Below are 12,868 nucleotides of genomic sequence, written 5' to 3' on the forward strand. Positions count from 1 at the left end.
CAACTCTCCACTTCCCATTTTCAGTGAGACAATAAATCAGGAGGTGTTTAATTTTCACTCTTTGATTTTCCTCTTAATGAAAAATGAAAGGCAATGAAAGCTCAAGCCATGAGTGGGAAAAAATTAAAGGATTAGGTCAGGCCAATAATTTTCCTTATTAGCTGGGAATTTGAGGTGCAGAGCACCCACAGAGCTTGAGGAAAATGAAAAAAAAAAAAAACCTGTCATAGCAGGCGACATGAGCAGCCTCTCCCCCAGGCCCACACCACCCATGTCACTGTGCTGCTCAAGACGAGCATGGCAGGCCAATGGTAACCAGTTGAGGTAGATTTAAAAACAGCCATGACAAATATTCACCAAAAGAGAGAGAAAGTACCTTCTTTTCTTCACTCAAATGTTTATATAGTCCTCATGGGTATTATAATATGAGCCTCAAACTGTGTTCCAAAGTTGTTGCATCTTCTACCATTGATACTTTGAGTTCCTTTAGGAAGTCTGTTTTCATGAAATTATGTAATTAGTTTTGTAAATCCCACATCACCTTCTCTACTTAATTCCCCTTTCCTGCTTTCTCTGCTATCCTTTGCCAGCCCCATCAACATTTTCTGTCCCTCTTCCTCCCTAGATCTTCTGTTTTCTCCACCTGTATGTAGTGTGGTCTTCCTCTCATGATCTCATTTTGCTGTGAGTGAAGCTGGCCATGCCAACTAGAGATCAACCCAATTTAGAAAGAGATTACTATAAAAAATACCTACTGAGGCAGAATTGGAAGATGTGAGCAGGAAAGAAAGATAGCTCCCAGCTTGTGGGATGTGGCAAAAACAAGGTGAGCATTTGAAGAACTGGCACTATCATTAAGAGACACATACTTTGGGCTAAACAAATAGTTTAGAGAAATGGAAAAAATTAGACTAAGAAACAGGGACATATAACAATTTGTTGAGGTGGCCCAATGGAGGATCTATCTGTCCCTAATTAAGGGAGGAAAAGGGTTCCTATTGATCATCAAAGACTAAACCCTGGCTTGGTCAGTTGTGTAGTGATTGAGATAAAAGACAGATTTCACATAGCTGCAGCTTTGGTTATATTTTCATTAATGAATTTCAGTTCATGTGCACTGCTGGGTCAGTGTTGACCACAGCAGCAAGTACTTCATTTTCTGTGCATTCAAATCAACTGATAAAACACATGTAATAGCCTACTCAGTGGGTTTGTAATTCTTAGTGTCTGACCATAGTATGCAGAGTATGTGCTCAACCTCAACCTATTTAACTGCAAGTCTCCATAAATTTAGAAATTCATGAATTCAGTAACATTTATTGAGTACTTCTTATGTGCCAGAAATTGTAACAGATGCTAGGGACACAGCAGTAAATACAAAAGATATGGTCTCTGTTCATAGGACACTTCTAGTTATTAAACTGTAATGCAAATAAAATAAGTTATAGGGGCTCAGGGCTCTGAAGAAGTGGTGCTGACTTGAGCACGGAAGGAAAAATAGGGTTTCTTTTTTTGAAGTCCTAAGATAAGAAATTGCCAGAAAACTGCTTCCCTTCTTCTAAAGTGGGAACTAGATGGTTCCTTCTAATGTGATCTTTCTTTGCCACTGTCTATTTCTGGGTTTTGGGTGGCCTGAAGCCCAGGTATGGAGATTCAAGAGGATCTCGAATTTTGCAAATCTCACTGCCGGGTTGGTGGTACTCTTTTTTTTTTTTTTTTAAATATTAAATTTTATTTTTATATTCCCCCATACAATTGCAAACGCCCCATTCTGACCCCAATCCTTCCCCTCCCGCCCCCCACCCCCCAAAAAGTGTCTCTGGTTCATAGTTTTTTTGTTGATTTTGATTTTCACTTTCTTATATTCATTTTCCTGGTCCCTTATTTAAGTTTTCTAGATTCCTGCTATGAGTGAGACCATCCGGTATTTTTCTTTTTCTTTTTGGCTTATTTCGCTGAGCATGATCCCTTCCAGTGCCATCCATGTTGCTGCAAATTGCATGTGTTTATCTTTTTTGAATGCTGAGTAATATTCCATGGTATATATGTACCACATCTTCTTGATCCAGTCATCTATTTTTGGGCATTTGGGTTGTTTCCAAAGCTTAGCTATTGTAAACAGTGCTGCTATAAACATAGGAGTGCAGGTGCTCTTTGGAATTGATGTTTCTGTGTCCTTTGGGTAAATATGGTGGTACTCTTAATTGTGGTTTCTTCTTCAATTGACCTGCTGCTATCTTTCCAGAGTCCTCCACTAGCTGTCCAGGTTTTATTCCTGCATTCAATGGGACAGAGAGGTGAAGCATGCTTACTCCATTGTGCCCATCAGGCTTCTGCCATTCAGAAAATTGAATCAGCAAGGGCATAAAAAGGTCATGGAAAATGTGGTGTCATACATTGACTTAAAATAACTAATAATGGTATTTAACTTTTACTAGGCTTTAAATAATGTAGAGTTTTCTTATATTTTCATAATTTTGAAAACATTTGAAAAAATTTAGAAAACATTCATGTAATCCAGTTAAAATCTACCAGGAGGAATTTATCTTTAAAAATTTATTTATTTATTTTTAACTGAGGTAACATTGGGGTATCCCCATCACTACCATTTTGCATCCACCATTAGACTCACACCACCTCAGACCACTGTGTGTCCCTCCCTCCCTGTTCTGATTTAAACTTAAAAAAAAAAAAAAAAACGGTTTTAATGAAGTAACATTGTTTTACATTGTTTTACCAGGTGTGGTGTACATAATTCTCCCAACACCAAAGAACTCAGAGTATTCTACAATAGTTCATTGTGCTACCATGAGAAATTTATATTCCTTCTTTTTTCTCTAAAAAAAATTTGTAATAAACAGAAACATTCAGACTAATGTTTTGACCTTAAACTCAAAATAGTAGGCACTTAATAATTGTGACAGTTTTTGATGGCGTTTCTACTACTGAAAATGCTTTCAAATTCACAAGTGTGGTTCTGAATTTCTGTGACAAACTAGATAAATGATATCCTCAAACATCTGTTTTTAATAGAATGTAATAAACTGTCCAACATGGTTCTAATCTACTCCCTGTTCAAATCTTGACACAGCTCCACCAGTCTCCTTTACCCATGCTGAACTTTTCTCTTCCTTTTCCTCAAAGATATTTTGCCCGTGTAGTTTCTGCACTGAGTCACTATCTCTCTATGCTTTTTGGATTCCTCTCTCTCTCTCTCTTTTCTGACAGAGCTCTTTGCTCACATGTATCTTTTCTATTAAGTCTTCCTCTACTTCTCCAGGCAGAGTTAAGTGCTTCTCACCACCAAAAGTCTCAGCTATTTTGGTGCTATTTTCAAGAACCACAATTGCTTACTTATTTGTCTTCTTTACATTTAGCTATGATCTTCTCCAATATAGGGGCTTTGCTTTTTTCACCTTTCTATTTTTAGCACTATCACAATATTGGAGAGGAAAAAGGAAAGTAGAAGGGACAAAAATCAAGTGAAAATGAGAGTAAAGGATGTAAAAGAGAAGACAAGAGGAAAAAGGCACAGTTTAGGATGCGCTGGAATTGACAAAACCTGGCAAGCTCATCTAAACTATGTAGACAAGCAGTGGTAACCTTTCTTCATGATGTCCTTTATCTCTAGACCTAAACAAAAGGGATCTGTGAAGGAGATCCCTTAGGTTTCAGGAGCCCTTACCAATGACAATTACATAAAGAAGTGTAAGACATTTGATTCTGAATTTGTAGACATCTGTATTTAAGGGGTACGGGATGAAAATCTTGACCTAACAGAAGAATCAAAAGCACACACTCCTCCCATTATAGACATTGTTAGGTGTCCCGCTTCTACCTGGACGAGTTTTGAGTGAAATAAGAAATCAGAAAGGGTTGCACAGTTAAATCCTAAGAAGTAGTCCCACTTGGATCAGAAAGTCTCCAATGTTTAATGATTCTTTAAATTGGAAAGCTTTGAAAGTACTAAAAATGGGGATGATGTCTGCTAATAAAAGAAGGGAAATGTATCCTGCTATATGAGATGCCTCAATTTGAGATGTTTCTCTTTTAAAACTTTCTATTATTATCAAGCATTGCATACTGCAGATACATTTGGTCCTTAGGAGAAATAGCAAGCTTCAATACGTGCTGGCATAGAGTGCATCTATCTGTAAGCTCTTGTCTTTTAGATCAAGCATTTCAAAAATGGCTATTAAACTGTCTTTGTTATTGTAACCACACTGGATTAGGGTTTCCAAACAGAAATGTCCTAGTTGTTTTGTTACAAATAATTTTTGTCTTCTCCTTTCAACATTTTGAGTTGAGACCAAATACTCAATTTACTGAGCAAATACTTCTGCTTGGCAAAGATGACTTCATTGCTTCTCCCCAATACTCTCTGTCTTAAAGAAAATCTCTTAAATTTTTCATTTTGAAACAATTTCCAAAAGTCAAATAATTTATTAAAATTTGCAAAAATAGAATAGAGGATATACAAACACACTTTACCCAGATTCCCTAAAAGTGAACCTCTTTTATAATCATTATACAATGATCAAAGATCAGAAAATTAACATTAATACAATAGTACTGTCTAATCTACTGACTTTATTTGAATTTCACTAATTGTTTCATTAATGAACACTTTCTCAACCAGGATTCAAATCAGGATCACACATTGTATTTAGTCCTATATCTCTTCAGGCTCTTTTAATCTGGACTATTTCTTTATCTTTCTTTCTTTTTTTTTTTTTTAATGACCCTGACACTTTTGAAGGGTACAGGCCCATTATTTTATAAACAGTTCTTCAATTTGGATTTGTCTTATGTTTCCTTATGATTAAATTAATGTTATGTATTTTTTCGGGCAGGAATACAATAGTGAATGCTCAAAAAACCAGTTAAAGTCACCAAATCCTATTTTGTCCTATATTAGAGATCATGGGAATATAAAAACAATAAGCCCTGGTATTTATAATTGAATTTAGAAAACTTGGATTAATACTCATTTATAGTTTATGTCTTCATCCTTTTATTCTTCCTGATCCCTTTCTGAGAAGACCACTCTGACATAGAATGCTGGACTATGGTATATAATTTTGACATTCAGCTGCTCCAGGACAAGTGGTGATTGTCCTAGATTGCAGGATGGTGGTATGAGGCCAGCATCTAAAAGGAGCAGTGTGACCTGTTGGAAGCATGGACTCCCAGTGAAATGGACACAGGCTAAATGTTTACCACTCACAAGATAGTGGACATGGGGCAAATTACTGAGTCTTTTTAAGCCTCAGTTTCCTCATCTGCAAAATAGGTTTGCTTTGTGAATTAAATGGGGTGGGATATATTACATACTCTGCATAGTGTTGGGCTTAGAGAAGGTACTTTTTATGAACTGAATGTTTGTGTCTTCCTAAAATTCATATGTCAAAATCTAAACTCATCATGAATGTATTTGAAGTGCAAGTTCTTGAAAAGTGATTAGGTCATGAGGGTGAACCCTCATGAATGGGATTAGTGACCTTGTAATAGGCCAGGGAAATAGCTCACTTTCTGCTATGGCATGTGAAGATACAAGAAGACATGAGTGGTTTTCAACTTGGAAGAGCCTCTCACCAGAACCTAGTCATGCTGGTTTTCTCTATCTTAGACTTTCAGCCTCTAGAACTATGAGAAATAAATATTGTTGTTTTTAAGCTACCCAGTCTCTGGTACTTTGTTGACCCATCCTGAACTAAATAAGTGGTAACTAAAATCAATAAGAGTAATAATAATCATTGAAACTTCAAATGACACTCCAGCTAAATTCACCCATCTTGCTGATGAATGGTCCTGCAGGGTCACACACTGACCAGTGGTCCTTGGCTGTATTCCTGTAGAAAACATGATTAGGTGCCTGGGACCTGAAAGGACATTAACTTATTCTTTTTTTGGGAGTGAGATCTGAAAGTGGTTCTTCTGTGCCCAGGCAACTCCTTCAGTAGTTCCTTTGCTTGTTGAGGAAGAGAAATGCTTCCTGTCAGGTCTCTTTAAGTCCATCAACAGGCTGAACTGCTCCCTTGTGTGTATTCTGCCTAGAACATCTCTAGTATCAGCTTCTCTTCTTCCTGCAGCCTGGTCAATTCTTGAACTAATTCTCACTTTGACACCTTCTGACTTGCTGTGCATTGAAGTCCTGGTTCTACTTTCGCCAGAATAGTTCCCAGCCATAATGACTTGGAAACAGTGAAAAATGCAAAAGAACATGGGGCCAGGTAGCTGGACAAGGGAGCAGAGGGGGATGGTGTTCAGCTGCACAGCATATATTCCACCTGATGGGGAGGCCATTACACAGACAGAAGTGGGGCTGTGCTACTGCTGATTTTCTAAGTGAATGAGAAGTTGGGTTTTTTTTACTGGTATAACCCATTATTTTATTCACACAAGAGGGAGAGTGTATCACAGAAGGATCTCACTGAGCTTACAGAACCAGACAGCAAGGGTTCAAGACTTGCTTGTATTCTAAATAGACATTAGTATTTAATCTATTTTCCTTTGTGTTTATTATAGTGACTGGCACTCAAAACTATCAGCAGTTGCAATGAAGGTGTGAAGGATCAGTCTCATGAATTTGAGACTTCCTGATTCACTGGAGAGCAACAAGCGTGACTTTACTGTGTTGTGGAATATGGATAAGGTGGATGTGGTTCTTTTCAGAGCAGTTGAAGAAACAGTTATGATCATGAGAAGGGATCATGGAGCTGCAGTCACAGCTGTCTTAGGCATAGTTCCTGCATCACATAGAAAGTGCCTTTCTTCTTCCATCTTCCCTCCTCACTTGAATTCTGCTTCAGGGTCATTCCCTCCTCAGTGGCCCTTAGAAATTCTTCCTTCACTTCTTTACTACCCATCTTACTTTTCTATCCATCTCACCCCACTTTCCCATGCAGATAACCTGAATGTGAATTTCATATTCTGGCCTAAATTTGCTCCTTTTCCTTGGTGTCTTTAGTCTGTCAGATCCTCTTCCATTTCCAGTGGTTTAACCAAAGTTCAAAGAAAAGGAGCATCAAATGAAGCTTTTTGGAGTATGTGGGATGGGAGTTGGTTGGAGAACTGATTCAAGATCAAATTTGGTTTGCCACTAGGAGACTAAGGGTTGGGGAGGTAAAGCTACAAACACATGCATTTTAGCAAAGTGTTAACACCACATTTTTTATATTTTTATACTTCCAGGTAGTCTTTGCTACCCACTCTCCTCATAAGTGGGTGAGCATAAGGGTGCACAGCAAGGAGCAGTCTCGAACCGTAGGAGTGGAAGATTGGGCCCAGAGAAAAAAATTTCCCTTAAGCACTTAACACAAAACAACCCCAAACAGGTGCTTACCCCAAGGTTTACTAAACTTGCAAAGACAAAATGAGGAAAGCTGCCAGTGAAAAAGGCATTCTAATTCCAGACTAGTAAAGTCCCATTCAGAAACAGAGAAGAGAGATGCTACTTGCAACCCATAACTGGTCAGTGCACCCTTCTCAGTATGCTGGTGGAGACTCAGGGGCTGAGGTCTGTTTGCTTTTTAGAGCAGATACATCTGTTCATTTTGGAAGCAGATAATTTATGAATTTTTTTCATCTAAAATACATGTTGATATGTCAACCATACACCAGGTTTTTAAATCCACAATGTCAGCTGATATAGTTTAAGGAATTGATTTTGTTAGAGAAAGGCAATCTTACAAGACTGGATTTGTCTTCTGAACCCCATAAACTCTGGGTGTTTGGAGCCTCTCCCCTCAGGAAAATGGGGCAAAGACAGTCCATTGAAGCTGGCTTTTTCAGGCACTCCAGAGAGAAATTCTGGGATCGCCTTTGGCAATTGGACTCATCAAACCATAATCTCCATTTATAGTTGTTTTTTTTTTTTTTTTGTATAGATGTAGAAACAGGCCAGAGGAATTCCATGATTTGTCCAAGTCACACACTGATTCCAGGACCTACATTCATAACCAGTCTGCTATTTCCCATTGTTAGGAAAGGAGGCCTTAGGAAGGAGGGGGAGTCCTCTACCCTGTTCTCTGGGCCCCAGGTTGCATGTCTGAGAAGTAAGGAGTTTTGACCCTTCTCCCTTCATTGTTGTGACTGTTGTCATGCTGGAAGCTGTAAGAGTGCTTGCGAGCCATCTCCTTTGGTGATTGTAAAGATCTCACAGAACACTGCTGTTCTTAGGCTCCACACTGGTGAATGAGTACCCCAGTTAAAGATGACTCCCACATTTTTACAATTTAAAATGCTTTATAACCACTGGAAATGGTTCAAGATAGAGCTACATATAGAAAATTTTTGATCTCATATGTAAAAACACAAGAAGAAGAAAACAGGAGCTGTTTCTTTAATTCTTATTCTACCATTTTAAGAAACATTTTAATATTCCATTCAATTCTTCCCTTTTTCCTCTTTCTCTCTTGCTAGTTCTGAAAAATAAGTGCAGCCATAAATATGCAGGCTGTAGAAAGCTGACTTTTTCTATATCTAATAAAAACCTTGGGGAGTAATTGAAATAACTTGATGTGGGTAGTCAGGTTACAGGCTGCATAATCTCAAAAGAAAATCCATGTGAGAAAAGCAACATAAAATAGGAAAAAGGGCTGGTGTAGAAAATCAGAACATTAAATAATGAGTAACTATGAGAAACAGAAAAAAATCCTTTCAGAATTACATCTTTAGAAAAATAGTCAAGGAGCATCTTCAAAGAGGTTATACTAGACAAGCGTGCATTTTTTTTTGTGCATTTCTAAGGATTGAAAATTAAAGAAAAGGAAGGAAATAATTCCTCTCCTACCCTCTGGCATCTATTCATTAGACAAAAGTCTGAGAGAAGCTGCAGGTTTCGATCAAATTTTGACATGTGTTTTTCCTTGATTTGTCTCTCCTCCCATTGCCTTTCCCTTTTCATCTTTATAATATGAATTGTAAAGGAATGCTGTCAAGATAGCACCACAAAAGGAGAAATGTCTACTCTAAATGTTAAATGTTCTGAGTACTTTTTGGAGTATCTTATTTTGGTCTTTTTGATTTTATAAAACATCACTTCTTTTATTCATTGTGGGTAGAAAAGTGATGTTGAATTGACCTGTCTGGGTCTTGAGAGAGAAATGCTGATGCTCTTGGGGCAGAGAGAGTTTCAGCCTGTGCTTCTGCTAGAATCCTATTCTTGCTATATGACCTGCTACCTTGGCTATGAGACTGTGAATAAGCCCTTTACTGTTTCTTTCTAAGTTTTGCTTAGAAAGGTTATTATTTCTATGTAAAAATAAAATCTGAGAAACAGAAAAGCAAAAGAAAGAAAAAGAAATCACCCATGATTTATGAAACATAATGTATTTTTTCTACCATTTTTGGGTACATTTAGTTTTTTTCTTTCATCTTTTAAAATAGAACAGAAATTGACCTATTCTATCCAATTCTATATACTGATTTTCTTGTGGCAGTGCTTTGTCATTCTAAATTTAAAAAAATGGACTTCAGACCATCATTTTCTAGAACTGTGTAACATCTTTGTTCTTTGATTTTTATAGCCTACATCGATAAAGAGCTATTGACAATTTGGGGCTATTTGAGTGTCTCCCTAAAAAAAAGAAGGTGCAATAAAGTGATGTTCATTTTGTATCTATGAAGATTTATAGCCAGGTTCAATGATAACTCCCACCATCTGTTGGGTGCATTTATAGGCAGAGAGGTATGGCCAATCTCTTCCTGCAGATCAGTTTCACCATAGACTCAACTATCTTTGTTGGTATTTCAGTGGAGTGAGACAAGCTTGGTGTAAATTCAGTTCTGCAACTTATTATCTCTGTGATTCTGGACATAGTTCTTAGTCTCTCAATGCCTGTTTTCTCAGCTGTATCACTGTGAATATCATTATAATGTCAATTCTGAGAAATGGATTTTAACACATTTGATATTGGATGGAGTGTTGCAATCAATGTGTACATTGTAATTTTTTCCATCTTTTTTCCCTCCCTCAGCACTCCCCAGAGTTATTATAATAATCAGTTGTATCTTAGAACTGAAGAAATATAATAATATTTGCCTTACAGTTCCTTGAAAGGATTAGCTAAAATATTTTACAGAATGTGTTATTAGTACTTGGTAAGTGATCAGAAAATAGCAGCTATTATTTCATTCGTTACAAAACCTATATTGTTCTTAGAATAATAGAATATTTTGTGTAGAATATTTGTTGTAAAAAATGCATTATTTATAGGTCATCCATTTAATTCAAACATGTATTACTTGAAAATTTCTTAATACTCCTGTTAGAGATGGCACAGGGATGGTAAATAGGTTTAACTTTATGTGCTAAGTGTAATCTGTTGATGATGATTCCCAGACATGTTATGTCGTAAGAACTGATAAAGCTGTAAATGGAAAGCTACATACCATTTCTTGAAATGTTCTGGTAGTCTCTGTGATTGCAGTGGTTTCTTTTCCGTAACTGCAGGTAAATAGAGTTTTTAATTCTGAAACAAATATGTACGTGTAATTGTTAATGTCAGTGCATTTGCAAGATGGAATCCAAAGACATGTTTTCATTACAATTCAAGAAAACATGGTAAAAATGAACTCAGAAAAACAAATATCTGCAGACATGTTTTCTCTAAACTGTCAAAGCATTATTGAGTTGTTATAAGAAATAGTCCAGTAAGATAAGATGCATCAGTATGGTGAGTCCAAACTTTTTCTTTTTTTAACGAAGACTTCCTTTTTAATCTTTTTGTGAAAAACTACTGTAAACTTCTCAAAAACTACTGTAAAGTTGTCTTTACAAATTCTGTTATCTTGACCTGACCATATTCTCATTCTTCTTTCTGTTGCCATGCAGTGGTGGCAGATTCTTTGTCCATTGTGATGGAAGTTTGAGTAGGACCCAAGTCTGCCTAGAAGGATGACTGCATCTCCCAGCTTCCTTTGCAATTACAAGTGGTCACTTTGCTAAGTTCTGGACAATGAGATAAAATAGAATTATCCAGTGGCAATTTTTGGGAAATGTTTCTTAGGAAACAATTGGCAGGTGACCCTTGTTCCTTTATTCTCTTTCTCTAATTTGCTGCTCAGAACAGGAATGCTACCATCTTGGACTATCAGGAGAAGTACTGCATGGAGAAGGCAGAGGTGTGTACAGGAAATCTCCTGGATCCATAAGAACCAGTGAACTTGAGTTTCTATACCAGAGCTGGACTTTACATCTCTGAACTTCAATACATTATATTATTTAAACCACCATACATTGAATCTTTCTATTACTTGTACATGAATCTCATATTAATGGACACAGAGTGTAGAGACAAATTTAATACCAGTGTCATCAGGCTGTAAATGCACATAGGTTTAAGTAATTTTCTTAACTATTTGTCCCATCTTTGATTTTCTATCTTAATTTGTAAAGTTTAACTTAATTAAAAGTTGTTATCTATACCTTCAAAGGCTTCTTAAAATCATTTTTCTAAATAAGACCAGGCAAAAATTAATGAGCAATAAACTCAGAACTGTCCAATTACCCCTCAAAGGTATTGCATCTTCTTTCCATTATAATGACTACATATTGTAAAACCTTATGGAAATCACCATTAAATTTAAAAGATATTTATGTAACTATCACTCATACTAGAGTGCTTGCCAACTGTTTGTTCTTCAGAAAGGTTAGTATGTATCAGGGTTGGGCACTTACCCTCCACTGAAAGTGGTACTCTTAACAGAAAACCAAGATGTTTGAATAATATTTTAAGTATGAGATATTTTCTTTTTGTAGGGTTTTGAGGTTGAAGACTTTCTTTAATTTTTAAAATTAAAGTTTTCTAAGCACATAGTGTAAATAAAAATCAAATTCTTTTAACTTGAGGGATATTTATAGAGCCCTATGATGTTCTCGACACGGTCTTTGGTACCTGAGACACGTGGTAAATGAAAAAGACAAAGATTCTTGCTCCTGTGCTATTGACATTCTAGCAGAAAAAAACATTTACACATCATCATTAAGCAAATTATGGAGGATGATAGGTCAAAAATGATATTTAAAAAAAGGGAGGCAGGCTTCCTATACACAAACAATAAATCTGAAGAAGAAGAAATCAAAAAAACCATCCCTTTTATTATTGAAACAAAAAAAAATTCAAATATTTGGGAATAAATCTAACAAAAGAGGTAAAGGACCTATACAAAGAAAACTATAAAACACTGTTAAAAGAAATAGAAGAAGACACAAAGAAATGGAAAGACATCCCCTGCTCATGGATTGGAAGAATAAACATTATTAAAATGGCCATCCTACCAAAAGCAATATACAGATTCAATGCTATTCCAATCAAAATTTCAATGTCATTCTTCAAAGAAATAGAACAATTATTGATGAAATTCATATGGAATCACAAAAAACCCCGAATAGCCAAAGCTCTCCTGAAAAAAAGAGAAGGGAATGGAGGCATCACACTCCCAGACTTCAAACTCTACTACAAAGCCATAATCATCAAAACTGCATGGTATTGGAACAAGAACAGACATACAGACCAATGGAATCGAATAGAAAATCCAGAAATAAACCCACAGATTTATGGTCAACTAATCTTTGACAAAGGAGCAAAGACTATGCATTGGAGCAAAGAAAGTTTGTTCAATAAATGGTGCTGGGAAAACTGGGTCGCTACATGCAAAAGAATGAAGCTTGACCACTACCTCACACCATACACAAAAATCAACTCAAAATGGATTAAAGAACTAGACATAAGACCTGAAACCATAAAATATATAGAAGGAAATATAGGCGAAACACTACGTGATTTGCACATCAAAGACATCTTTACAGATACATCACCCAAAGCAGTGATAGTGAAGGCAAAGATAAAAAGCTGGGACTACA

The 12,868-nt window shown here is 36.5% G+C and overlaps 1 protein-coding gene across 2 annotated transcripts in view; it reads right to left on the minus strand.

Annotated features, from left to right (window-relative positions):
* The window catches only part of AOAH (acyloxyacyl hydrolase), a 177,656-nt gene that overhangs the window by 36,077 nt on the left and 128,711 nt on the right, over positions 1–12,868 (minus strand). For both annotated transcript variants that reach the window (XM_054692470.1, XM_037510299.2), the window contains exon 14: positions 10,396–10,475. In XM_054692470.1, coding sequence (XP_054548445.1) covers positions 10,396–10,475 — 80 coding nt within the window. The remainder of the gene's footprint in view (positions 1–10,395; positions 10,476–12,868) is intronic.

The sequence above is a fragment of the Talpa occidentalis genome, unplaced genomic scaffold (assembly GCF_014898055.3).
Source record: "Talpa occidentalis isolate TD23 unplaced genomic scaffold, MPIMG_talOcc4v2.1, whole genome shotgun sequence".
NCBI classification, from domain to species: Eukaryota; Metazoa; Chordata; class Mammalia; order Eulipotyphla; family Talpidae; genus Talpa; species Talpa occidentalis.